At 42.0% G+C, this 26,174-nt stretch overlaps 1 protein-coding gene across 2 annotated transcripts in view; it reads left to right on the plus strand.

Moving 5' to 3' along the window:
• LOC146763178 (DDB1- and CUL4-associated factor 12-like) overlaps positions 1-25,200 on the plus strand; it is a 72,432-nt gene extending 47,232 nt beyond the window's left edge. For both annotated transcript variants that reach the window (XM_085571102.1, XM_085571103.1), the window contains exons 4-9: positions 2,822-2,882; positions 5,021-5,214; positions 5,397-5,462; positions 12,534-12,696; positions 21,565-21,749; positions 25,007-25,200. In XM_085571102.1, coding sequence (XP_085427228.1) covers positions 2,822-2,882; positions 5,021-5,214; positions 5,397-5,462; positions 12,534-12,696; positions 21,565-21,749; positions 25,007-25,165 — 828 coding nt within the window. In that variant the 3' untranslated portion in view covers positions 25,166-25,200. The remainder of the gene's footprint in view (positions 1-2,821; positions 2,883-5,020; positions 5,215-5,396; positions 5,463-12,533; positions 12,697-21,564; positions 21,750-25,006) is intronic.
• Positions 25,201-26,174: the final 974 nt, after the last annotated feature.

The raw sequence follows: 26,174 nt of genomic DNA on the forward strand, positions 1-26,174 counted from the left end.
AAAAAAACTTTATTAACCTACACTATAATAAAAAGAACACACAAAATTCAGAATTAAAATCTTCCAAAACATTGCTCCTCCTCCCACCCAATTTCTACCAAAGCACAGTGAGACAAAACCTTGGATTCTCAGTCAAGTTACCACCTTTCAGATAATCAATTGTCAGTTCATCAAGGGAGAGAGGAGTCTCTCTTGTACCATAGTCTTCCACAGGAAACACAGTTGAAACCTCTTATGTTTCCATGTCACACATGGCACCACCCAGAGAAAATCTGCCATTGTGACATCCTCCTTCCATGTACAGTGCTCTCACCACTGTCCATGGACCAAAACTGCTTATAGGGTTCCTTTTAAGGATGCTTTGCCAAGTACCAAAAAACAATTTATCGTTTTGGGACAACAATTCCCCCCATTTTCTCCTCCCCCTGGGCTTAGGGTGTTAAGAACAGAGATCTTCTTCTATTCCCTGAAGACAGAGGGCACCACCACACCCTCCTCATCTTTGTTCACTTCACTCCTGCACATGGCGTCACTGCAGCAGGTCACTCACTCCTGCATTGGCAATCACTGCAGCAGGTCACTCTCTTGGCTCAAGCCATTGCATCCCCCTAAATGCAGTCTCTGTGTTACAGGAAAATTGGTTCAGTCTATGTCTGTACAAGAAAAAGTCTACCCAAAGCCCACTCCATCATTTCTTCCCACCTAGGATTCTTTCCCATCTTCTTCTTACATCTCAGGCCCCAGGTTGTCTCTCTTCTATTTCAGATCAAAGAGGATTAGTGCTTTGCAAAGTGTTCTTTGTCCAAGAAACAGTTAAAGTCTCCGGCTCTGCTGCCCCCAGGATAGCTGAAATCTCACAGCAGGCTGCCCAGGACTCCCACTGCAGGGCACCTTCCTCCCCCTTCTCTTTCTCCTCTGCCAGCACATGATATCAAATTTCAAGGTGGCACAGACTCTCTCTCTCTCTCTCTCTCTCTCTGGGGGTGCTGCCCGGGGCAATTCAGTGTTTCACCACCCCTCCATCCTGCAGGGGCTGGCCCGGTTCCATTCCCTTCACCCCCCCTTCTCTGTCCGGGGCTCCTGGCCTACCTCAGCCTAGGCCACATGGCTTCCCCTCCCCCAGCCATCCTGTGGCTGGGCAGGGAAGGACTGAACTCTTCACTGACTGGAACAAAAGAGTTCCCCTGAGACTTCTCTGTTTTTAACCCCCTGTGTTCTCAGAGGCATGCCCGTATCTTCAGTGGTTACACCAGATGTCAATATTCAAATCTGACCACTGATTGGTTTGGCTATAACTTCCCAAGAAAACTCACTTCCTTGTCAACCTATCACAAGCTTATATATGTATTATTTCACTGGTGGAACTTGGCTTTGAGGAGTAGTTCTAAACCAGTGGCTTGTGGCAGTTTGATAGACTTTGATACTGGTTTTATTTTTGAAACATCATGAGACCTTTTTAAAACAACCAATTTTAACAAGAAAATGTTTGAAATGGGTATAGTGGTGTCCTGTAAGCACTTCACTCTTATTTTTCCTTTTGATTCAGGACTTCATGTAGACGTTAACTAGAACAGCAGAGTGCAGGTCAGAGTTTCTACAGTAGCAGATAACCAGCTGCAGAAAGGCTCGTCTCTGAAAATTTGCATGACTTGTTATTGGTGTGCCACTGTGACTCTGCAGCTTTTCAAACAGAACTAGATCCTTATGGTCTTTTTTTTTTGTTCACAGGCTGAAGCGATACGTGGAATAAATAAATAGACTCCACAACTTGGGGTAGTTATGAAGTGAGTGTGTATTGTCAGCACCTGACACAAGTGAGATAGCTCTCCAAAAACTTGTGCCCCAATCCTTAGTCTGACCTACACTTTTATTTAGAAAAGTGTTCCATATGTAGTACATTGCACAACTTTTCTATACATAATCAACCCCTGGCCCTGCCTGTCCTTGCCTCTCATGCTAAATAGGTCCACGCCCTTCTGGGCACGTGTGGTTTGCCATGGTGGTCCTGCGGGGGTCTTCGGTGGTCTCTTGAGACTGAAGATCGTGGTCTTCTTCATGGTTGAACTTTTGAACTTTTCTCCTTTGCATGTGCACTTTTGGTCCTTTGGTGCTTATCTGAGTACTGTCTGTCAGTCTCAGTAGGCTTAAGGACAGAGGAGCCTCTTTATCTGGGTTCTTTGTATCTTCGGTCCTTTCTGGTATTGTTCTTTATGCAAGAAGCTTCAGAAATTTGCATTTTCTTATGCCCTTTAGTACCATAGCAGAGGTTTCTTAAGTGAAAGGTTAAAATGCAACACATAACTCTAGAAGCTAGAATATAAATGCTCAATTCATTTTGTTAAGTGAACTCCAAAAATCTGTTTCAAGGCTTCTCACCTTCTGAGTAAAAGATTCTTGAACATTTAATCAGTAGGTCATATATTTAAAACTTTTTTTTTTTTGTTTCTTTTTGGGATGTGCATTTGAGGAAACAAAATTAAGCAGATACTTTATAGAAGTAAAGAACACTGCTTTCAAAATGAAAATACTCCAAGTCCTTAGAATTGAGATTAATTTGTCCTTGGTCAGAGATCTGTTTTTCTATTGCCTAATTGCTATTAATTATATATGTCAAAATCAATAAAAGATAAAATTACTATTAGATACTTAAACTGCTCCAGCTTGATAGTGGAATATTATTTATATGCTTTTAGCATAGGTCTGTCTTTCTGAGTTTGCACTTAAGTATTCTTCACTTTGATATTTTTTGTCTGCCTTGAGACCACTGAAGAATATAATGGCACAGAAAATCTTTTTTTTTTCTTTTTTTTTTTTCTTTTAGGATGGACATAAGGACTGGATATTTTCAATTGCATGGATAAGTGATACTATGGCTGTTTCTGGTAATGTTAATTTATTTTTTTTTTTTTTCCCAGAATTTTATACTGATGTACAGCACTTGATAGGTCTTAGGGAAGCACCTTTAAAAGGGATTTGAAACCATTTGGAACTACTTTGCCTATTTAAACCATTCTTGGTCTTAGTACAGCACTTTGCTTTTTTAATTTTTTTTTTTAATTTGTAGAGCCCTGGTCTAGATTGTACTTTTTTTTCTAGTATTAGAGGGAATACTGCTGTATTTACAGTAGGTGTTGACATGAGAGGGTGTCTAAACACAGTAAGTTCAAGGGAAGGATTCTACACCAGGTTTTGGTTAGTTAATATCTGAATACAGCTGAACAGTACTAGTTTCCTGAAATCCATAGGATTTCATAGAAAGACTGATTAATGAAAATTCAGTTTGTTTTATCAAGCTATCAGTAAAGTTGTGTGTGTGTGTGAAATGAGGAGAAAAATCAAAACCCCACAATTCCAATAAAGATTTGTAGGGAACGGTATGTTTATTCACAGCTGGACGCATGTGGGGACTCATTGTCCTTCAATGAACATGTGCACCCTGCACCCCTGAGAACTCCCAATCCTTTTTTATTAACCTGATTTCCATATGCATAGAATTTCACAATAGGTTCATGCATATTCATTCTGCTGATTTCATGTTACACTTACAGCTAGTTACACTTGTACTCAGTTTTTGTCAGAAAGTACAGAAAGAACTCCTGGGCCACTCTGCCCTGTCTGTTTCAATGTCCGAGGAGTCTTTCTTATCTCTTCCTTAGCTGGGACAACTTTGCTAGTGCTGCAGTTACCAGACTAAACAGCATATTTAGCAAGCTCAAAGCAGCACATTTCACCTAAATCCAAATGGATTTCTACCCTGTTAAATTTTCACTGTCTCATGGTATGTATATATATAAGCACACATACTGTGGGAACTAATATAGAAGGTTCTAATAGAAAAGGTCAATTACTGCCTTTTTAGTCAGTGTAGTTGGATAATCAGTGTAACTTCATAAAGTATTACTTACCTAGAGTAAAGGCAGCAATATGCCATTGAATTAATGCATTAGTTTACCATCTTTCTGTGCTGAGAAGTTTTAGTATTCCATACAAGGAGGTGTCAAATTGCAGGTGACAGAAAATCTTAATAGTCTCATATAAAAATCAAATGCTTCAATTGATGATTCAGTAACATAAAAAAAACCAAATGCTAACCTTTCAGTTGATCCTTGCAAATCTCTAACTCAAATATCTGCATTAAAAAAACCCATTAAGTGACATTGTGTAGGGAAGAAATGGAGGTACATGTCAAATCTATCTGAGCTGACTTAAATGGAAGTGAGTTGCCTAAACACCAAAAAGGATGGGTATAGGACCTTGAATTAAGCCTGTATTGATCTTTGAACCAAAGACATTTAGCTTTCTTCATCCAGTATTGTTGATCTTACTGATTCATATTTTGTATAATTATCTTCAATTTCAGTAGAAAAATAAAATTAGTTCTTTCTTGTTTGGCCTCAGTTCCTGTGTTACATTCTTTAAACAAGAGTTTGAATGAGTTGAATTCACAGTAGATTTGATTTAAATTGGTGCAAATTGTGGTTTTAAATATATGTTTCTGTTCAGTTCACTAATGTGTGTGTACATATCCATAAACATACTGTCAGAAATCAAACAATCCAGAATTGGTATGAACCCCACTGAGTTTTCTTGTAAGTTTTTGTATTGATTTAACAGACTGTCAATCTTGGCCTCGGTAAGCCAGGCTCAGGCTGAACACATAGACTATTCAATTGCCTCTGAGTTTATTCTACATGTGAATCTCTAACAGTGATTGCTGTACAGGATCATGTTTTTTTGATGCATCCTAATCAGTTTGAAAATAGATGAGGTGATCTAGCTGATTTGAAACCATGTAGACAAACCATTTGACAATAACTTCACAACGTTATGAACTTAACAGCTCAGTAAAATCATGATTTTTTAATAAAAATTAATATATAGGCACCAACAGTGTGTTGAGTTAGATTAAATTAATCTAAAGTATCCTTTCTTTTTTTAAGACCTCACTGTTTATTTCAGTTCATTTTTTAAAAAGGAGAATTATGTATATTTGAAATGCTGTTATGGACTACTTATTCAGGTTCCCGGGATGGTTCGATGGGTCTCTGGGAAGTTACAGAGGATGTGTTGTCCAAAAGTGATTCCAGGCATAATCTCTCTCAAGTTCCTGTCTATGCCCACATAACGCACAGGGCTCTGAAGGATATTCCTAAGGAAAACACCAATCCTGACAACTGCAAAGTCCGAGCATTGGCTTTCAACAATAAGAACAAGGTCAGTAAGATAAGCAAGACAGTTGAGTAGTCCTAAAATTGTCCATATGTATTTGAAAAAAAAAAGTCATCTAAATTAAATATACTAGAGAAGCAACCTGGTGTGTGAGTTTGTAAGGACATCTATAATACAAAATCTAACTCTTACTTTTTTTTCTTTTTTTTTTCTTTTTTTCATAATAGGAGCTGGGAGCTGTATCCTTGGATGGGTATTTTCATCTTTGGAAAGCAGAACACACACTATCAAAGGTACTTTTCTGTTGGTGTAAAACTTAAAACATTTCTTTGCATTGAAGGCTGTTCACTATTATTTATTTCCTATAAATGCTTGAAGAAAGAGCAGCAGTGTGTGTAAAACACTGTCCTAGTTCTGGCCAAGACAGGGTTAAATTTTTGCAGCAGCCAGGAGGGGTGCAGTCTGGACCCTGGGGTTATTAAATACCACCTCACATCAAGTGTAGAGGGGATGGAAGGGGGTGGCATTTTTCCAGTTTTGCTGGGGTGTATGGTTGGGTGGCGCCAGGTTCTACATAGTGAGCAATCACATGTGAATCATTCGCTTGTCTTGTACACACTGCTATAAGTATTTTTGTTGTTTGTTTTTTTTTTCATTGCCGTTTCTAGTAAATTGTTCTTATCTCAACCCGTGATCTTTACCTTTTTTTGCCTCAAATTCTCCTCCCCATCCCACCGCAGGGGTAAGTGAGTGAGCAGTGTGTGGTCTGGGGTGATTCAATGGGAACACTGAATTGGGAAATACCATTCCTAAACCATGACAGTCAATTTGTCACCCAATGTGAGGCATGAAGCATTAAGATAACAACACATCTGACCAGAGCGGATTGGAAACAAATTTGATCTAAGCATTTGTATTAGGTACAGAGCCACTGGTCACAACACTGCTTGGTCTGTTCACATGGTTATGGTACCTAACCCTGTATATGTTCCCCTATGTGCTCCTCATGGTACTCTTTTTCAGAGCAGGGAGAGGGATCAGGATTGCTTTATTGCTATGTTGTGGGATATCAGTTTATGACATGATAACATCAAGGGCAATGAAGGTCATTTAGGATGTGTCTTGAGTGCTGCTCTCCTGCATTTGCCTTGGGTGCTACCTCTGGGAATTCATTAATAATTTTACCGTCTATAGGGAGAACAGGGGAGGATGATTTGCCCCAGCTTTTCACACCCTTTTCCTCCTTCAAGTTTGTTAATAACTTGTGAGAATTTTGAATTTCCTTTGGATGTTAAGGAAGGCACATGTTCTTGTTGCTATGTCTACTCAGTACATGTTTATAATTATGAAATATACTTCTAGTATGGTCATTCAGAGATCTGCTCGGAGGGTGGATAGTCATGAGTGGCATGGAATGTGGGAGAAAATGGTACCGTTTCAGAGGACTTTTGTCCTCCAATGGTTTGGGAGTTCACCCCTGAACAGGACCCTGATAAAGTGGCAGAATATCTGAAAGGAAAATGCCGTGGTGATTCCAGAGAGGCACAAAGTAGTGCAATGTGCTGGGCCCTGGCTAATGTTTACCAAATACCACTCATCACTAGACAGCACCCTCAGGGGGAGGAGGATGAGGAAAGCAGAGCAACTGCCACTGTGGCCAATCAAACTGCAGCTGAACCAGAGGAACAACACGTGCCAGTAGCAGTCATACCTATACAGAAAAAAGAAATGCAAGACCAAATCAGTTTGCATAGTGAGGGATGAAGTGTCAGTCTTGCTCCAAGTATGACACAAGAACAGACGAGAGACCAAATTGCAAGAGGAAAAATGAAGCTTTAATACAAAGGATTATCCGGCTTATATAGACCAATACAATACATTCTTACTTGATTGGCTAGTTAATAAAAACATCTTTCTCACACACCATCCTTGAGAAGAACAGAAAAACAAGGTGGAAAAACACCGCCTGCAGATTGTTTATACTAGCAAGTTATCACATTCCTACAACTCCCTAAAAATTCTCACAAGCCACTGTGAGAAACGATTGCTGTTTCTCCCTGACCAGGCTAGCATCCACAATGAAGAGGAAGTAGGGCCCTCAGAACAGGAGAAAGAAGCAGGGACAGAGATAATCACCCAATCCCTATCCCCAGGTGAGCTGCATGATATATGAAAAGATTTCAGCCGGCAGTAGGGTGAGCCCCTTGTGACCCGGCTGCTCTGATGCTGGGATAGCACAACCCACAGTTGGAAATTAGAGGATAGTGAAGCCAAGCAACTGGGATCCCTTTCCAGGGATGCAGACATTGACAACAGCATTGGGAAAAGGACAGAAATCCTCAGCCTCTGGAGGTGACTCCTGTCAAGTGTGAGGGAAAGATATCTTTTCAAAGAGGATCTATCAGTGCACCAAGACAAGTGGAACACCATGGAGCAAGGTATCCAGTACCTGAAAGAATTAACTGTGCTGGAGGTACTCTATAGAGATTCAAATAACAAGCAGTTCCCTGTAGATCCAGATGAAGTCTAGGGCACACAACCCATGTGATGCAGGTTCCTATGAAGCATGCCATTGTCATACACCAACTCACTGGCAGTGATGTCACGGACAGAAGGAGAACAAACAATGGATATTTTGTTTGCCCAACTCTGGCAATATGAGGGAAGTCTCTCTTCCTCCCTGTGGGCCTGCATCTCAGCTGTCCAAGGACTTCCAGAAATTTAAAGAGGAAATGTCCTGTGCCCTGCCAGTACAGACCAGAGTCTCTGCTATTAAGAGTAAGCACATCCCTGCTCAAGAGAAAGAGGGAATAACCACAAGGTAGGCAACCTGTGGTTTTACCTGCATGACCACAGAGAGGACATGAGGAAGTGGGATGGAAAACCCACCTCTGCCCTAGGACCCATGAGTATGTGAGTTGAGAGGAAGAACAACCACCATGGATAATTCTTCAAGGAAAATTCTGCTCCAGTTTCCAGTGGGCAGGTCCTCAGACAGAATGGAAGGTGCTGATGTTACTTCCAAAGCTCTTGAAGGGACCTGTGGTTGATCATAAGAAGTAAGCAATGAGTACCATGACCAGAACTAGAGGGGCCCTGCCTCCAGTCTGTTGGAAGAAAGGGATAATCAGATCTACTGGACTATATGGATCTAATGGCCTGGCACATCAGACCCACAAGAGTACAGTGCTTTAATTTACATTGGTGCACAATGTACCCTGATGCCATTGAGATATATAGGGACAGAATCCATCTCAATTTCTGGGGTGACAGGGGGATCCCAACACCTGACTGTACTGGAAGCTGAACTGAGCCTGGGTGGGAATGAATGGCAAAAACACCCCATTGTGACTGGCCCAGCGACCCCGTGTACCCATGGCATAGATTACCTCAGGAGAGGGTATTTCAAGGACCCAAAAGTACATTGCTGGGTGTTTTGGTTTGAAAGCAAAACCAGTGAGAGACTCCAAGTCAGAAATACAATTTATTGGGAAAAGAGAAAAAGACAAAAATACATGCAATGATACAAAAGGAAGACCACTGACAAAGTCAGAATACTACCTGACACCCCTCTGGCCAGCATGCTGGTAGCAGTCCAAATTGGAGTGGCTGCAGTCCTCTTGGGATGGCAGATGTGGTTGCTGTGTCTTCTCGGAAACCTGTGGAAAGGCTGCCTCTCTGTCTAGAAATCCCCAGATTTATCTAGCTGGGAATGCCTAGCTCCTCCCCCCTGGGCGGAGCATCTCACAATGGGCTGATGCTATTCTGAGTCACCTGTTAAACAGAACTGGCTCCTGGAGAGTGTTATCTCTGAGTCATATGGCAAGACATTGATGGGCCTATTAACAGGAGATAAGGAAAACTGCCCAGAGGCAACTCCTACTCGGAAACATCTTGGTCTTCAATCTTGGACATTGGGTTTTTGGGATAGTTGCTGTGAAGACAGAGGAAATTAGGTAGCTGAATACCTTGCTTGGTCTCGCAGAGGATCCTTCTACTATAGGACTGCTGAGGGTCAAAGAACAACAGGTACTGATCACTCATAAGAGTGCACTGTTGACAATACTGCACCAACCAGGATTCTGTGACCCCCAACCACAAGATGATTAGTGAACTGGAACTCCAGGGAGTGGTCAGCAAGACCCATTCACCCTTTAATAGCCCCATGTGTCCAGTACGTAAGTCTGATGGAGAGTGGAGACTGACAGTGGATAATTGTGGCCTGAATGATGTCACACCATCACTGAGTGCTGCTGTGGCAGGCATGCTGGAACTTCAGTATGAACTGTAATCCAAGGCAGCAAAGTAGTGCCACCATTGATATTGCCAGTGTGTTTTTCTGCATTCCTTTAGCAGCAGAGTGCAGGCCCCAGTTTGCTCTTACCTGAAGGGGCATTCAGTACACCTGGAACCACCTGCCCCAGGGGTGGAAACACAGCCCCACTATTTGTTATGGACTGATCCAGACTGCATTGGTAAAGGGTGAGACTCCAGAACACTTGCAATAGATTGATTACATCATTGTATGGTGCAAGACAGCAGAGGAAGTTTTTGAGAAAGGGGAGAAGATAATCTGGATTCTCCTGAAAGCACATTTTGCCATAAAGCAAAGTAAGGTCAAGGGACTTGCCCAGGAAATTTAGCTTTTAGGAGTAAAATGGCAAGATGGGCAATATCAGATTCTAATAGATATGATAAGCAAAATAGCATCCATGTCCTCACCAACCAGCAAAAAGGAAACACTGGCTTTCCTAGCACTGTGGATTTTTGGAGAATGCATATTCCAGATTACAGTCAGATTGATGGTAAACCCTCTCTATTACGTTACCTGGAAGAAGAATGATTTCAAGTGGGGTCCTGAACAAGAACAAGCTTTTGAATAAATTAAACCAGGACAGTGTTCATGCAGTAGCCCTTGGGCCAGTCAGGAGAGGACAAGATGTGAAAAATATACTCTACACCACAGCCAGGGAGAACCATCCTTCCTGGAGCCTCTGGCAAAAAGTACCCAGGAAGACTCAAGGATGACCCCTGGGGTTCTGGAGTCAGGGATTCAAAGGATCCAAGGCCTGTTACACCCCAACTGAAAAAGAGATACTGACAGCTTATGAATGGGTTTGAGCTGCTTCAGAAGTGATTGGCACTGAAGCACATCTCCTCCTGGCACCCTGACTGCCAGTGCTGGACTGGGTGTTCAAAGGAAAATTACCTTCCACACATCATGCAACCGATGCCATGTGGAGTAAGTGGATTGCTCTGATCACACAATGAACTTGAATAGGAAACCGCAATCACCCAGCAATCTTGGAAGTCATTACAAACTCACCTGAAGGCAAAAATTTCAGACTAATTTCAGAGAAGAAGGTGACATGCTGAAGAGGGCCCACCATATAATCAGATGTCAGAAAATGAAAAGCACTGCACTCTCTTTACTGATGCTTTCTTCCGTATTGTAGGGATACATCAAACATGGAAAGCAGTCATATGGAGTCCTACATGGTGAGTTGCAGAATCTACCAAGGGACAAGTTGGATCAAGTCAGGTTGCAGAGCTGAAAGTCATCCAGCTGGCTTTAGGTATCGCTGAATGAGAGAAGTGGCCAGCACTCTACACTGACTCGTGGATGGTAGCAAATGCTCTGTGGGGGTGGCTGGATCAACGGAAAAAGACCAATTGGCAGCATAGAGGGAAACTCATCTGGTCTGCTGAATTGTGGGAAGACATCGCTACTCAGGTAGAAGTTGGTTTTTCAAACATTGGTATACACATTTAGTGAAGTCCACCTGGTTAGTTAACTCTAGAGGCTCTACTAATCAAAGTGGCTCTGCCCTATCAAAACCTTCATATACCATAGAAGTCCCTGTGGTGCATATGAGAAATGTGTTGGGGAAGACAGTTTGGATCAGTCCTGCCTCAAGGAAAGGCAAATCCATCTGTGGTATTGTTTTTGCTCAAGGACCTGGGTGCATTTGCCACATAACGCAAAGGGATGGGGGAATGCCTCAAGGAGATTTGGGTTTTGGGTGAGAACAGCCTGTAATGTTGAATTGTTTAATATTGGTTGCTGAATGCCACTGCCACTGTGTGCCATAACTACCATGGACAATAGGATTGATTGCTCCAGATACACCAGCCATGAGCTCCTGATGCAGCAACCAGATGACAGCATGCCAGCCCTCCTGTCTTGGAAGACATTTTTAGTGGTCAGCCATTGACTAAGAGAATGGTATCCATGCTTGTGTGTGCATATATATATATATATATATATATATATATATATATATATATATATAAGATGTAGGATCTGGGCATGATTTAGATGGTATAGAATAAGGGTTGGATAATGTCCTGGTTCTATCCAGAACAGGGTTAATTTTTGCAGCAGTTGGGAGGGGCACAGTCCAGACCCTGGGATTATTCAATACCACCTCATGCCATGGGCAGAGGGGACAGTGGACGATGGCATTTTTTTTGTTTTTCTGGGGTGTACGTTTGGGTGGTGCTGGATTCTATGTAGTGAGCAACCGTGTGTGAATCGTTCACCTCTTGTACACTCTGATTTTAGTATTGTTGTTACTGTTAATTTTCTTATTTCATTGCTGTTTCTAGTAAATTGTTCTTATCACATCCCATGACCTTTACCTTTTTTTTGCCTCCAATTCTCCTCTTCAGCCCACTGCAGGGGGAGGTGGAGGGGGGAAGGGTGTAAGCGGTGTGTGGTCTGGGATGATTCAGTGGGAACACTAAATTGGGGAATACCATTCCTAAACCATGACAAACACATAAATTTTTAAATAAAATGCAATGTCCTAAAAATTAGAACTTGGGGAAAGAAACTTCCCACTCATCTTCTTTTAAGGGTGAGAGGTGCTCTTAACTTTCTGCCAGTTCTGGGTGAGCTGAAGTGAGCTGTTCCATAGAGAGTATAATTGATACTTAATTAGTAGCCTTCATAAAGGAAGTTGCACTTAAGTGTAATTATAGATCAAACCCACAAATATCTATACTACTGTATGAAGTAAGCTTTTTCAGCTGAGATCATGTGTGTGTACACCCGCTGAAGAAATAGCAGCTTAGAAAGATGTAAAACAATACGCCAAAATGTCCATTGTTCTTTACATAATACATGGTTCAGCCTTTATCCACCTCTCTTTTGTTCAGATAAGGCATCTAATCTTCAGGGGTTGTTTTTTCTCTGGGTCAAGTTGCTTTTCTCTTAAACTTCTATTGTTGCAATGAACTTATTTTTTAGCTGCATTTTGGGTTTTTTCACTGCAACTTCCTTGAACACAGTTTACAGAATTGTTTTATTAGTGTTTTGTTCTCATCATAATGTGCTGATTTGTCTTTTCCTTTGTTTCTAGTTACTTTCCACAAAGTTGCCATACTGCAGGGAGAATGTGTGTTTGGCTTATGGTCCGGAGTGGTCAGTGTATGCAGTAGGATCACAGGCACATATCTCCTTTCTGGATCCAAGGCAGCCTTCTCACAATGTTAAATCTGTGTGTTCCAAAGAACGAGGCAGTGGTAAGAAACTTGTCAATGGGTGCTTCAAATGGTTTGCTTGCAGATGTATCTTTTAAAACTGCAGTAAGATAAGCTTCCAATAAATATGAAGGTTTTTTCATGTGATAGACTAAATTATTAATAGCATATATAGGTTTTGTTTTTATTACATTATTCTTTGAGCAACCAACACCAAATGTAAAATCAACTCTGAAATCTAATGAAGGACAACATCAGTGTTTTTATGATCAGCTAAATTGCATGCCATCCAGATATTACTGAACTTCTAAAAGTATGCATTTCACTTATTACTGAACTTTACTGTGCATTTTACTTCTGCTTATTTTTACTGTGTCTTATTCTGCTTCATTTCAAAGCAAATCCAGTCTTTGTACCACTATTAATACTGCCTATTCTCCTATTTTTCTCTGGGGACAGAAAAAACCCCCACGTTGTCTGCTCTGTCCTATCATATTGGGAGTCAGTGCTGTGAGTGAATGCTTGCTTTGTAATTTTCAAGTCATGAGTGAGACACTTAATTGTCAGTGTGTATTTATTTGCTTTAAATGTATAAAAGCTTACTCTTAAAAAAAAGTTTGCAGATTTTAGTGCTGTTTTTCTTTTCTGATGTGAATGTAGTACGTCCAATTGAACCTTACACCTGGGTCAAGCCTGGGGGTTTGCAGGGTACATGGTCCCATAAGCTTCTTCCCATACCCTTTATTTTCAAGCATGAGAAGGCACTGTGCTGTGATGCCCATTTGAAACCATATTAATCCCAGAGTAATAAATTGCTAGTCCTTATTTAACTTAACTCTAGGCATTCATCTCTTTATTGGGCAAGTTTATTTTAAAAAATGCATGTAGGCAAGGATTAGGAAATTTTTATTTATGTGGTTACTGGACTTTGAACAGTGCTGTCTAGATAAATGTCAGGGTCTGTCACTGTCGAGGCAGGACAGGAATGAAGAGACTCTGACCAGAAGGCTGCATGGTAGTGAAAACTCCGTTTTATTCAAAATACACTGCTCTTTTATACAGAGCTTCATAAGGACTAAATCCATTGGTTCTGAAGTGAAAACAACCCAAAGCATTGGTGCAAAGTGCTTGACGCACAGTGATAGAACTTAACTATAAACAATGTGAAAAACAAGAGAGATAAAGAATTATTTACATTCTTTTCCAACTCTTTCCCAGGCATCTGCCTGGATAGAAATTCTCAGTTTCTTTCTTTGACTGAATCTGAGTCCCACAAGGGTCTGCTTCTTTTAGATACAGAAGTTTCTATAATATGAGAAAAGGTCATTTACCAGCTCGTGTTTGTCACTTGAACATCTTGCCAGCAACACCCCTGTTGGAGCTCTAGTTTGGGAATTCTTGATGACCCCTCTATAATCTAAAAATTCTAGAACACTGTTGATTCCCACACCCATAAAGAAACCCAAAGTCCACAATCTTCTGTGGGCAAAACACAAAGGGTTGGAATCTCTGTGCAATCCACATCTGTGTGTCTTCGTCTCTGCTTGTGGAGTGGTCAGTGTTTTCTTGCACTTGATAAGAGATTCACATTCTTCACTGAAATCCACCTGGACTCTGCATCTGTTAAAACACAAGCAAACCCACATCCCTGCAGGGACTGGAGCATTTTCTCAAAATCCTGGAAGTGAAGAATGGGCCCTGATATGAGAAATAAAATATTGATCAGTTCTTTTGCAAAATTGCATAGAGACATGTAAGATAACAACATAAGTTGCTATTACTAACACTCTTCGGTTATGAGCATGAGGAAACATCAGAGCAAAACAATGCATGTAGTAAAGAATAAAGTAACAGTAATTCAGAATCAGTCAGATAATGCACATAATAATACATGCAAAATTATATAATTATTAAGCACTTGTCATGGTTTGACACTGGCACAATGCCAGTGGCCCCATGAAAATGTAATTTCTTAATTGAATGCTGTGAAATGCAATTGAGAACAGAGTAAAGCAGGCCCAAGCTTAATAATAGAAAAAAACTTTATTAAGCTACTACTATAAAAGAAAAAAAAAGAAAGAGGGAAAAAAAACCACATAAAGATTAAAATGAAAACCTTGCAAAACACTCCTCCTCCCACCACCCAACTCCAACAAACTACAGCGAGACACAATTTGGACCCTAATCAGGTTTTCACTTTCCAGACAATCGATACTCAGTCCATTGAGGGAACAGGAGTCTCTCCTGTGCTACAGAACCCCTAAGAAACACAGCTGCCACATCATGTGTTTCTATGTCATACATGGCACTGCCCGGAGAAAAAGTTTGCCATGGTGACCCTTCTCCTTTCCATGCACAGTGCTCTCACTATCAATGCATGGATGGACAGACTGCTTTTAAGATTTTTCTTTTCAAGGATGCCCTGCCAAGAGGGGAAAAAACAACAGTTTTTTTATTTTTTTGGGACCACAGTCCCCCCATTTTCCCCTGGGGCTGAGGGTCTAAGAACAGAGATCTTCTTCTCTTCTTCATCTTTGAGGACAGGGGGCACTACTACAAAACTCTTTAACTTTTCTCTGTTTGCTCTACTTCTGTCTTTTCCCAGCTGAAACATGGTCTCTTGGCTTACTGGCATCCTCCTAAAATACAGTGTCTCTTGGAGGAGAATAATCGGTTCAGTCTGTGGCCAGCAAGGAAAAGTCCAGCCAAAAAAACTACTCTATCATCTCCTCCCACCTAGAATTTCTCCTTTTAACATCCCAGGGTCCAGGCTGTCTCTCTTCCTCTCTTTCAAACTGAGGAAGAGTGAAATTTTACAAAGCTTTCATTTTTCAAGGAAGGGTTAAAAGTCCAGACTCCCTGGCTAGCTCTCTGCCCAAATTTTCCAGCTCCCACGAGCGGTTGGGCAACTGCTGGAGAGTCTCTGCAGCTTCGGAGGAAGGGGCCGCGGGCCCCGGCTCTCCTGCCTGTGAGGGAACGCCCTGCAGCCCCTGGTGATACACAGTAATAACTCCACAACCAAGGGTTGTAAAGTAGGTACGTATTTTATTCAGCGCTGGACACAGGGGGGCAAGACTTTCCCAAATCCTGTGTACCCCGGCTTCCCAAATCTCCGTATTTATTCACAGAAGTCATGCATATTCGATAGCACTTATACATATTCAATCACTATCCCCGCCCATTCTCCGCATGGTATGGAAATTAGTTGCGACTGCGTAGTTCGTTCTTTTATTGAGTCAGTGGTTCCAAAAATGAGGCTGGGGTCTGGTGAGATGAAGCTGCCGTCGTCTTCCTCACTATTGAACTTTCAAACTTGGATGTCTTTGCATGCGCAATCGACTTTTTGCTTTGCATTTTCAGCAAGCTCAGCAATTTCCATCAGAGGCCCTCCTTTTTCTTGTCAGCTCAGCACAATTTTGATAGGTAACAGATTTTCTTCAGGGGGTCAATAATGTACACCATATGTTCATGCATCTACTGCCTAAATCATTCTAAATTCCCTGTTAACCCTTAAATCCCCTGTTTCACTGGAGTGTTTGCAAAGCACTTTTTGCAAGAGGTATTTGGCATTTTGCCTCATGAATTGCCTCATAAACAACTCTGCAGACTGACAGAAGGCTCGCAGGCTTCTGGTTTTTGCGTGTCGCAGAATGATAGAGTTTGTATTAACATCCTCCCATAGATCTGGGTCAAATAAATCTTTAACTGTAACATTGGGGAATTCTTCCCTCACCCAGGATAACAAAGCTTCCAGTTCCTGTCTAGAGACCCAGATTGGATGCTGCCTCATCATTATCTCTAGATCATTGACAACATCTGTGGCAGCTGCTCTCTGGACACAGAGAGCAGGCACAGACTTTCCCAGGCATTTTCCCAGGGAGGGCTGTGAGAAGATCAGAGATAAGAATGAGAAACAATTCTTATCTCCACTTGTTGCACCTGCTGTTGTGCACATGTGGAATGTATAATGGAGATTTGTTTACCAAAGGGTGATTTCTTAATTGGACACTGGATGGTGTTTGGATTGATTGACCAATTAGGTCAAAGCTTTATTGGACTGGCTGTAAGGGTTACTGAGTTTCTTAATAAGTATAGTATAATATAGGATAAGATGATAAAGCAATTGATCAGCCTTCTGCAATCATGGAGTCAATGCTAATTATTCCCTGTCTGGGGACCTGCGGCAACACGACATCCGTTTTCAAGAGGCTACTCCCCATTTTGTCTCCTTGACAGCTTACCTGACCCTAATGAGTCTGTCGTCCTTGGGCATCTGTCCATGCTCCAACCGGCAGCTCATGGAAATCTAGATCCCTTGTAATGGGTTTTCCAAGTGTCCGAGACGCCAAGATATTCACCTCTGGAAGAATTTTTCTGGCTTCTGGCTTTTGTCAAGGAGACTCCTGGCACAATCTCTTCCTGCTGAGTTTGCACTTTTACACAGGGGCACCAGTTTGTGGAAACCCTCCCCGAGGATCCCCCTGATGGGGAGACCCCTTAAAAGTTCTGTGCCAGTATTGAGAGATGGACAGGACTTCTGGTTTTTTCAGTCTTCAGGTGGTTGTTTATTTTTCTCTTATCAGAAGTTCAGCACGTCGTCGTCTACATCTCAGACTTAGCATACAAAGAGAAGGCGCCAAAAGTCACAAGACACACAGGTTTAAGATCTTTTAAAGCTATTTTGTCCAATTAACTGTTAACATGTACTTTATTTCTACCTTTCTACCGATAACTAATTATTTGTCTGTCCATGCAACATCTGCATTGCGATTCTTTCTAACCAATCACTCTGTGCCACCATCACTGCAGAAAATTGAGTAGATCAAGAGCAAGAAGGAGATCAGACAATGCCCAAAATCCTCCATCTTGTCTTCTATCTACCTCCATACTAAAACCCCAAAACTCTAAGTTTTCCACCCTGTGATATTACACACTTCTAACCAACTACACACCCGTAATCCCAGTGCTATCAATCAATTTTGGAAGCTGGTTCCATGGCCTCAGGTCAAATGCAGTGCTCTCCTGGGGGGTCAGTGCCTGTCAGCACAGAAAGTCTAAAATTCTCAGCATCCAGAGTTCCAACAGTCACCCTTCAGTATCATAGGGAAGAAATACCAGGACACTGGAGTGTGGTGCCCAGTGGTGACTGGTGGCTAAAAACTTTTATCTTGAATTAGGTGATCATCCCTGCTGAGGGGATGACCTATGTGTAGGGAGTATCTCTGGGGTGCTAGTTCATGTCTGGAGAAAACCTTTGTTCAATACTGTTTTCTGTTCTGCAAAGTAGATTTTTTGTGTGTGTGTGGGTGGTGGTGGAGGCACTTAAGCAATATTAATTCCCAAGATACTGAATGTTTCAACTTTCTGTTGCTCTCACTGGGACTTGAAATGGTGCAACACCTCTAGAAAGTAGGCTGTTTATTGATTTGCAGACTAAAATCTGGGTTAACTTTTAAGTGCTTTGAAGTGTTACTTGAATGTGCTTTCAGCTTCTAAATGCAACTGCTGGACATGGTAAGTCCATATTAACTTCAGTTCATTAGCGTTGTATACAAAAGCAGATCAGAGAAATGTCACTTAGTAAGAAAAACTGGGGGTATTTTTTACCTAGTATAACCCTGTCTCCTCTATGTGAGAAGGTAACAAATGTTTTTTAGTGCATCTTGTAAGAGTTGTTTTTCTTAACAGCTGTACAGGAAAGTGCAGGCCCTGGACTGTAGTTCTTGATCTGTGACAGTGACTTCTTTCTGCTTGATTGGCCTGCAGAGCAATGTTGTGTACCCATGACTTTATAATCCTGAAGGCAGCAATGTTAATGCAGTGGACAGAGCTTGCACAGTGAAATGAACAGGGTCTATGCCTTTATTAGTGTTCAGCTCTTTATTAAAAAGTCAGCTCAGCAGGGGGCTGTTGTAGCTTCTTCCGGCAGCCGAAGGGTGAGAAGGCGTGCAGAGTCTGTCCCTGGAGTCTCTGTGGCACACTGGTAGCCGAAGGTGAAGAGGTGTGCAGTCTGTATCTGAAGTCTGGATCAGCAGACCATCATCTCCTTTCCCCCTGGCACACTGGTAGCTGAAGGGTGGGGGGATGTGCAGAGCCTGCTGCCGAGATCCAGCAGCAGCTGCCCCCTCTCCTTCCCTCCTGGTAACACCAGGTAGATGGTCTCCTTCCTTTTGCCTGCTTCCCACAGCCCAGTCCAATCTGGTCCTCTGCAGGTTATAGTGACAGGTTAAACACAGACTAGGGATGGGGTTCCCTTTTCCCCAACCAGCACACCCATCCAGCCCCCTCCACTGTGCCCCTCTTTTCCATTTAGGGGTGTCTTTCATTCCCAAAACCCCCTCCCATGATTCCACTGGATTATTTTGCATCCCGGTCCTAGTGTGGGTGGGGTGTAGGTGATTCCCAGGAGCAATTAGCTAATTAACATTTCAATGTCAGTACTTAGTTCAAGCCAAGTGTCCCAGCCAGGCTGTTTTTTTCATAACACACAGCACAGACTCTGTCTACTCTTTTTGTAGGACATGCTACTACATCTTCATTTCATTCTGGGATTTGTAGAGCTCCCTGCCTCTGAGGAGTAAGACCCAATTTGTTGACCCAAATAGTCCAGGCCTACAGATGGTAGAGTGCTGGGAATGTAGAAGAGCTTACTGCAATCAGTTCTAGGCACAGGTGGTGCTTTTAGTTTGATGGGAATGATTAATTTGAGGTCCTTCAGCCCCTTAGGAGCCAGTTTGAAGTGCTGTTCTTGAAAGCCTGTCCTAAACATCCACTTAGTAGTGGGTATATAATGGATTCCTTCAGTTTTTCTTCAATTTTTTTCATTAGAGAAAGATTCACAGTTGTTATGTATTTTATAGCTTTTTATTAATTAATTGCATTGAAAAGTATATGCCATCTCTTTCATATTCCATCCAAAGCAGTTAAGCAATAGAAGCAATAACCATGGGAATATAGAAGACAGAAAATTGATGGACTAAGTCCTTGAAAAGGGGGCAAAACAAAGAAGATAATACCTTTCTTATACAGGATGTTTAATGATGAGACAATCAACCCCGAGTTTTGACTGGTTCTGCTGTGAGAACTTGCCCTAGTGATGAACTTTGCTCGTTATAATAATAAAAACCACACCCCTAGCTCAGGCACCCTCTACTCACAAAAAGACCATTATTCATCAAGCATGTGCCATGATTTCTTGGGACACTATGCCTTTAAATCAAAGCAGAGAAAGGATAAGCCAATAGAAACTTAGGCAAGTAGTGACTTAAGTAAGATGTGTTAATAGCCTAATGTAACCTTATAAGTAGGCCTTTGTGTGCCTCAGTGTGCTGGTTTTGTGGATCTACAACCCAGCACCCCTTTCTGGTCAGAGCTGTAAATAAATCAAATACCTTGACTCTGTGGAGATCAGCTTCTTGCACACCAGGTGAAAGAACCTGGTTCGGGACAACAATGAAGAGGTAGAGATGTCTCCCAACTTGCTTAGATGCATTAATAGTTCTCTGAATTAAAGTAGAGATTCAGCAGGTGTGAGACTTGCACAGTGGTTTCCCACCTATTGAGCCTGCAGCCAAGACTTCACCTCATACCTAGAACACAACAATGTGACCTTGTCTGTTCTAAGTGTGTTTAACAGATGCTGGCGCCTGTGGATGTAACATCAGGTTGTGGAGGTGGAAGAATGAGGATGTGTTTCTAGTTAGGACTCTGTACAGAGAGGAAGGGTAAATTGCATCTACACCTCTTGGATGTCTGCTATCACATGTATTGCTGGGTGTATTCCAGTATGTCACAAGTTTTGTGACCTTCAGCCCCACTTGGTACAGTGACAGAAGTTGACACATGGATGTATCTGGCCTAACTCGCTCTTTTCCCTTCCTGTTTGAATGCTTGTTTAGGCTGTAATTCAGTGGTACTTTAAAGAAAGCTTAAAAAGCTGTAGGGTTTATAACCTGCCTTTATGTTGTACAGCAAAGAGAAGCATAGATGTGGTGGGATTTAATCTGCATAGAAGAGTTCTTTGTGTTAGAGTACTTATACAGAACAAACCTTTTGCACAATAAATAGAGATGACAGGACATTTTGCAAGTTGCAAATTCCTACATACAGAATCTCCTCAAGACTATTTCCAAGGGAAGGAAGCTTAATTTGAATCTTAATCTGAAGATGAGGCTTCAGATTAAGATTTTTTGAAAACAAAATGTATTCTTTTGCTCAATTTAATGGCATAACTGAATTGTGTTAGACTCTTTTGTTTGGATTGTAAACTTGCAGCTTCCCATGTGCTGGTGTAACATGGTGGTGCTTTGCCTGTAGTATTCTTAGTCTGCTTTTATTGCTGGGTGAAGTGCTAAAAGTACTAGCTATGAAGTAAGGTGTGCTGGTATGAGAATATTTGAGCAGGGACAGCCTCAAAATTATTTTTTAAATTTTTCTCATGTAGTCATTTATCACATCTTGGCAGATAGCTAGATAGGGTGTGAGCTTGTGGAGGGAACCAGTGTGATGTTCTTTCCTCTGTCTGCTGCCCACATACTCATGGTGTGTTCACTAAGAGGCTTGTGAACAAAACAAAACTACTCTTGATCCTAAGTGGCTTGTGATCTTTGTTTATCTGTCAGAGCTGGGGCCTGCTGAGAATTAAGCTTCTTACTACACATCATTAGTGTATCTGATGGCATCAGAGAAGAAAGGAAGTAGTATATATAATTGAAGCTGCTGTTTCAATAGCATCAATGAGATTTGTCTGCACTGCTCCATAGCAGTGTGTGTTCCAAACTTGTGTGTTATGGAGAATACTATTAGTAGGTAGTTCCTCTTAAAAAAAATTTTAGACATCAAACAGCAGCACTGCAGAGCCAAACCATCCATTTTCCTTACTGCATTGTATGTCCCTTCTCTTTTTGACAGGTATTCGATCGGTGAGCTTTTATGAGCACATCATCACAGTGGGAACAGGGCAAGGTTCCCTATTGTTTTACGATATCCGAGCCCAGAGGTTCCTGGATGAAAAGCCCCCACACGCCTGCTATGGACAGAAGCAGAAATTAGGAGGAAGTGAAATTTTAAAGTTGACTACTGGGAAAGGTTGGCTGGTGAGTAGCTTGTTGTAGGAAAACCTTTACACAGGAGTTTACACTGGTTCTTTTTGTAGCAATGGAAGCTATTATATGAAATGTGTCCCAGTCAAACAGTGATCATGTAACTAATAACTGTAATCTTGAAAAGCAAGAAGTGCTGCAGTATTGCTCTCTATAAAAGCTTTATGAAAGGGTATTGAATGATTGGTTCCTCAAGTGTAAGGCATACTGACTACTTTTCTTATGCACTGATTCATAAATGAGCTAGATTTTATATCTTTATATTTTCTAATGTAATCTAACTTCTAGTTTTCAGAACCTCAAATACAAAATTCATTGTCTTCCTTTAAAATGTGCCACTCTAATGTGGTACTCAAAGCAAGAGAGATTTAATTGTGTGCAATATTAGAAACTGTCCTCTTGAGGTTGTCCTAGTTTAGGGCAAATTTGGGGAAAACCCTCTGGAAGGAACGGCCAGAAAACAAACCCCCACGGCCCCTCCCCACCCACCTGGTTTGGGAAAAAATTTTCTCTGAGAGAAGTGAAAAAGAACTTGTTTATTTAACAAACAAAGCACTCCCCAGCACCAAAAAAATTAACAACACCAGATGTCAACAAAACTCTTTCACCACTCTGAAGAGATGAACAAATCCAGAAAGTCTTTCCTGGGAGTGGTCGCCTGGGTCTGGATGCTGGGGATTGCTCTGGGCACTGGGGATGGCTGCTGCAGATCACAAAGCGCAGGCTCTTGGTGTTCCTTGGTGTTTCCCAGATCCCAGTCCGGGGCAGGTAGGATGGTATTCAGGAAGAGGAAAGGAAAAGAAACAGTCCAGGGAAAGAATTGGACTGCTTAGCTAAACTAACTAGGAAGCAAAGGCAAAAGCAGAAGGAAGCAAAGCAAGCAAGCCAAGCAAGCAAGCAAGCAAAAGAAAGCCAGCCAGCACCAGCCTTTTCTAGACAGCAGACCATGGGGGGAGGTGAACCGGCTGATAACAAGGCAAAACAAACCTTCACTTTTCGGACCCAGTCCTGAAGGCACAGAACATAATATCAAGCATAAACAGAACACACGACTGGGGATACAAGCACCATAACGTCACTCTAGGACATTCCACCCCTTATCTCCATATCTTCAACATCATGTAAAAACTCCATCAAGTTAAAACTTGTATCTTTCACTTACTCATACCTTTTACACTTAAACATTTCCTTCTGTTTCACTTGCTCAAACCTTTGACACTTACACATTTCCTTCTTTCTCATGTCTCTGTGTTTTCATGTACAGACACTGGCAGTAACATCCAGCAAACAGTGATATTTGCACATGAGTTTCACTCCACAATCAGATCTCCCTGAGGTACACATAGTGTTGTTCCATCTCTCTGCATTATCCACCATGTACAACCTGGTCCCTGAGCAAAGACAATCCCACAAATGGGTTTGTCTGTACTCAAGGCAGAATTGATCCACACTGATTTCCCTAACAAACCTCTGACATGTGCCACTGGGACTTTATCTCCATCTACTATATTCAGGGACTCAGACCAGGCAGGACCTGCTCGATTGGTGGAACCTCGGCTGTTAACTAACCAGGTGGCCTTTGCTAAATGTTGCTCCCAATTTTTGAAAGATCCCCCACCCAATGCTTTCAAGGTGGTTTTTAACAGTCCATTGTACCTCTCCACTTTGCCTGCAGCTGGTGCATGGTAGGGGATGTGGTACACCCACTCAATGCCATGTTCCCTAGCCCAGGTGTTGATAAGGCTATTCTTGAAATGAGTCCCATTGTCTCACTCAATCGTCTCAGGGGTACCGTGCCTCCAAAGGATTTACTTTTCAAGGCCTAGAATGGTGTTATGGGCTGTAGCATGAGGTACGGGATAGGTTTTTAACCATCCAGTGGTGGCTTCTACCATTGCGAGCACGTAGCGCTTGCCTTGGCGTGTCTGGGGCAGTGTGATGTAGTCAATCTACCAGGCCTCCCTATACTTGTACTTGGACCACAGCCCACCATACCACAGGGGCTTCACCCGCTTGGCCTGTTTGATGGTAGCACACGCCTCACAGTCATGGATCACCTGAGAAATACTGTCCATGGTTAGATCCACCCCTCGGTCTAGTGCCCACTTATAGGTGGCATCTCTACCCTGATGGCCTGAGGCATCATGGGCCCATCATGCTAGGAACAACTCACCCTTGTGTTCCCAATCGAGGTCTGTCTTTGACACCCCTATCTTTGCAGCCAAAATATTTGTCCTAGTTTAGGGCAAATTTGGGGAAAACCCTCTGGAAGGATCCCCCAGGAAAAAAACCTCCACGGCCCCTCCCCACCCACCTGGTTTGGGAAAAAATTTTCTCTGAGAGAAGTGGAAAAGAACTTGTTTATTTAACAAACAAAGCACTCCCCAGCACCAAAAAAATTAACAACACCAGATGTCAACAAAACTCTTTCACCACTCTGAAGAGATGAACAAATCCAGAAAGTCTTTCCTGGGAGTGGTCGCCTGGGTCTGGATGCTGGGGATTGCTCTGGGCACTGGGGATGGCTGCTGCAGATCACAAAGCGCAGGCTCTCGGTGTTCCTTGGTGTTTCCCAGATCCCAGTCCGGGGCAGGTAGGATGGTATTCAGGAAGAGGAAAGGAAAAGAAACAGTCCAGGGAAAGAATTGGACTGCTTAGCTAAACCAACTAGGAAGCAAAGGCAAAAGCAGAAGCAAGCAAAGCAAGCAAGCCAAGCAAGCAAGCAAGCAAAAGAAAGCCAGCCAGCACTAGCCTTTTCTAGACAGCAGACCATGGGGGGAGGTGAACCGGCTGATAATAAGGCAAACCTTCACTTTCAGAGTCAGTCCTGAAGGCACAGAACAAAATATCAAGCATAAACAGAACACACTACTGGTGATACAAACACCATAATGTAACCTTAGGACAGAGGTAATGCCATGGCAGGCAATTGAGTTCAATTTCCTGTGTTATCATAAAGCAGTTAATGACTTTGTCTAACTTTTCTCCATTATCCTTTGTATCGCTGTGATGTAGCTTTAAAAACTAATGAAACTTGGTATATTCCCTACCCTTCATCTCCTCTCTCCAATGTTTGGCCCCAATTTCCCCAGAAAAATCTTCAGGACAATGTTGTTATTGATCTGTCTGAAGCTTCAGGAGTATTAACAGAGGAGATCTCTTTTTATGCTCTGGAAACAACCCTCTGCTTTTGTAAAACAAGGTTTTGGGTTTGTTTGGCAGCAGTAATAATCTAAACTTTCCTTTAACAGAATCACGATGAAACCTGGAGAAATTATTTTTCTGACATACATTTCTTCCCAAATGCTGTTTATACCCACTGCTACGACTCATCTGGAACGAAACTCTTTGTGGCAGGAGGCCCCCTTCCATCAGGACTTCATGGGAATTATGCTGGTCTCTGGAGCTAATGATAACTCTTAATAAATGCTGATCTTGACACAGATTTCCACTTTACCATTTTAAAAACAAAATTGTGTGATGCCATTGACTTCTGGTTTAAATGCAAGTTATTTTTCAGCAATTTTCTTTTGGTCTCCAACAGTCTTGTACATGTTTTTGAATCATTATTTTTGCTTTAACCTGCTTGGTCTTTTATATGAAGGGGTTTTTAAATCTTTTTTTATTATATTACTCCAAATGACTCTTCCCCCACATTTAGGCTGTCTTGGCCATGTGCCTCCTCCTCTTTGCTGTGACATAGAATTCCTTCTTATAGCAGGGTTGCTGCTGGACTTTCTGTGAAAGTCTAGGGGCTGTGTGTCTTCAGATATTTTGTCAGTTCCATTACCTGGAGTGAGGACTACTTGTAATTTAAAAATATTAAAAATATTTGTAAGAGATAAAGTAGTAGCTTATCTGTAGAGCCTGGCCCTACTCTAGGTTAATCTTATTTTTTAAAAGTACAAGTCTAATGACACTGTTTACACATAGAGGAGTATGGTCATTTTAATATGTACTCATTGGAGCCCAGGGACAGATTCCCCTGGGGTATTGCCCATCAAGCCCAAAGTGAAGGAGTTTTAAAAAAATGCATTTGTATTTGAATTGCAGTTTTCAGCAGTGCCAAAAGAAAATTTATCCACTGTTCCTTTTCTGCTTCTCCCAGGTATCAACTTGCACAACTGGAGTTTGTATAGGCTGTTCTGCGGTGTGGCTATTGCAGGATAACATTACATTGAGGGCCTGCAGTGGTGCCGAGAGGAAATGGGGGCTAGGGACATGAGTGTTGTTGTCCTTCAAAATGAACTAAATCTATCAATTTTTCAGATGAGTCAAGATTCCTTAGTATGCTGCTGTGGTAGCTCATGAGTTCTTCATAAACTGCCTAAAACCCAGGACCTCTTTTTGTCCCAGGTTGTGGAATCTTTTCCCATTTTAGCTGTTCTGTTTGGCCATCTTCTCTAATATGCCAATGGA

Source organism: Lonchura striata, chromosome W, assembly GCF_050655825.1.
Source record: "Lonchura striata isolate lonStrDom1 chromosome W, ASM5065582v1, whole genome shotgun sequence".
Classification (NCBI taxonomy): Eukaryota; Metazoa; Chordata; class Aves; order Passeriformes; family Estrildidae; genus Lonchura; species Lonchura striata.